We start from the raw sequence: 1,052 nt of genomic DNA on the forward strand, positions 1-1,052 counted from the left end.
CAAGTACTGAGACACAGGTGCACGAATGATGAAATCTTATCTTTCACCCAGGTGCTCGATATCTTCCTTCATTTACTTGAATGCGTTTCAGTATATATAAAGGAGTCTAACAGGTAGAAAACACATCAAGTACAACAGTCTTCCCACAAAGTGGTCAAGGTAAGTTCATGGATTGCTCTAAAATAAACTTTCATAATATATGAACCATTTCTGTTAAGAAACCTATTAATGATCTATTGTCTGAATGAGTTACTCAGTAAGTTCATTTCATATTTATTGGCATCCAAGCGATTTTAATTTCAAGTACTGCAAACAGACAAATTCAATTTCGTCATCTGATAAATTCCTCCGAAATTCATCAAAGCTGTACAAACAGAATAAAATTTTAACACGATCAACACTATTCCGACCTCTTTAAACACGTTAACATTTTGTCCCCATTTCTACAATTAAAAATACATCCACTTTCAGTGTTTCCGCTTACCACCGAATTAAGCTTACCATTGAACTATCGTCCGTTTTGCAGATGAAGCTACTACCGGTACTGTTCACAACGCTCCTTGCGTTCGCGACAGCGAACTCTCATTACCAATCACCAAATTCAAGATTCCACTATGTTGCCATGTTACAAGCGAAAAACTTCGTCTCTGATGAACTGTCCAAAGACATTCACGACTTCCTGAACCTGGTGGACGAGAACAAAATAATGAACATCGTTATGTCCTACCTGGAAGACGACGAAGTGCAGAGGGCAATCAAATACATGTACAGCGAGGAATTCCACGATTTGGTCCGCAAAGTCGAAGCTATGCCAGAATATCAAGATTTGGTGAGGTACATGGAAAACTCTGGCTTGGACATGACCAAAGTGATCAGCAAAATCCACAAATTATTCGGTATGGAAGACTACGTACCACCCATGGAATTCTCATCGATGAATATCTTGTCAAACCTTGGTGGATTGAAAGCTCTGTTCAACGCTGTAGAGAATGCCCTCCCTTTGGACAAATTTACGGCCATGTACAATGAAAAGATGCACACCTCCCCTGCTT

General features: G+C 39.4%; 1 protein-coding gene across 1 annotated transcript in view; it reads left to right on the top strand.

Moving 5' to 3' along the window:
• The window catches only part of LOC122569120, a 3,066-nt gene continuing 2,014 nt past the window's right edge, over positions 1 to 1,052 (top strand). The window contains exons 1-2 of the mRNA XM_043729661.1: positions 1 to 159; positions 527 to 991. Of these exons, the coding sequence (XP_043585596.1) occupies positions 527 to 991 (465 nt within the window). The 5' untranslated portion in view covers positions 1 to 159. The remainder of the gene's footprint in view (positions 160 to 526; positions 992 to 1,052) is intronic.

Source organism: Bombus pyrosoma, linkage group LG7 (genome assembly GCF_014825855.1).
Source record: "Bombus pyrosoma isolate SC7728 linkage group LG7, ASM1482585v1, whole genome shotgun sequence".
Lineage (NCBI taxonomy): Eukaryota > Metazoa > Arthropoda > Insecta > Hymenoptera > Apidae > Bombus > Bombus pyrosoma.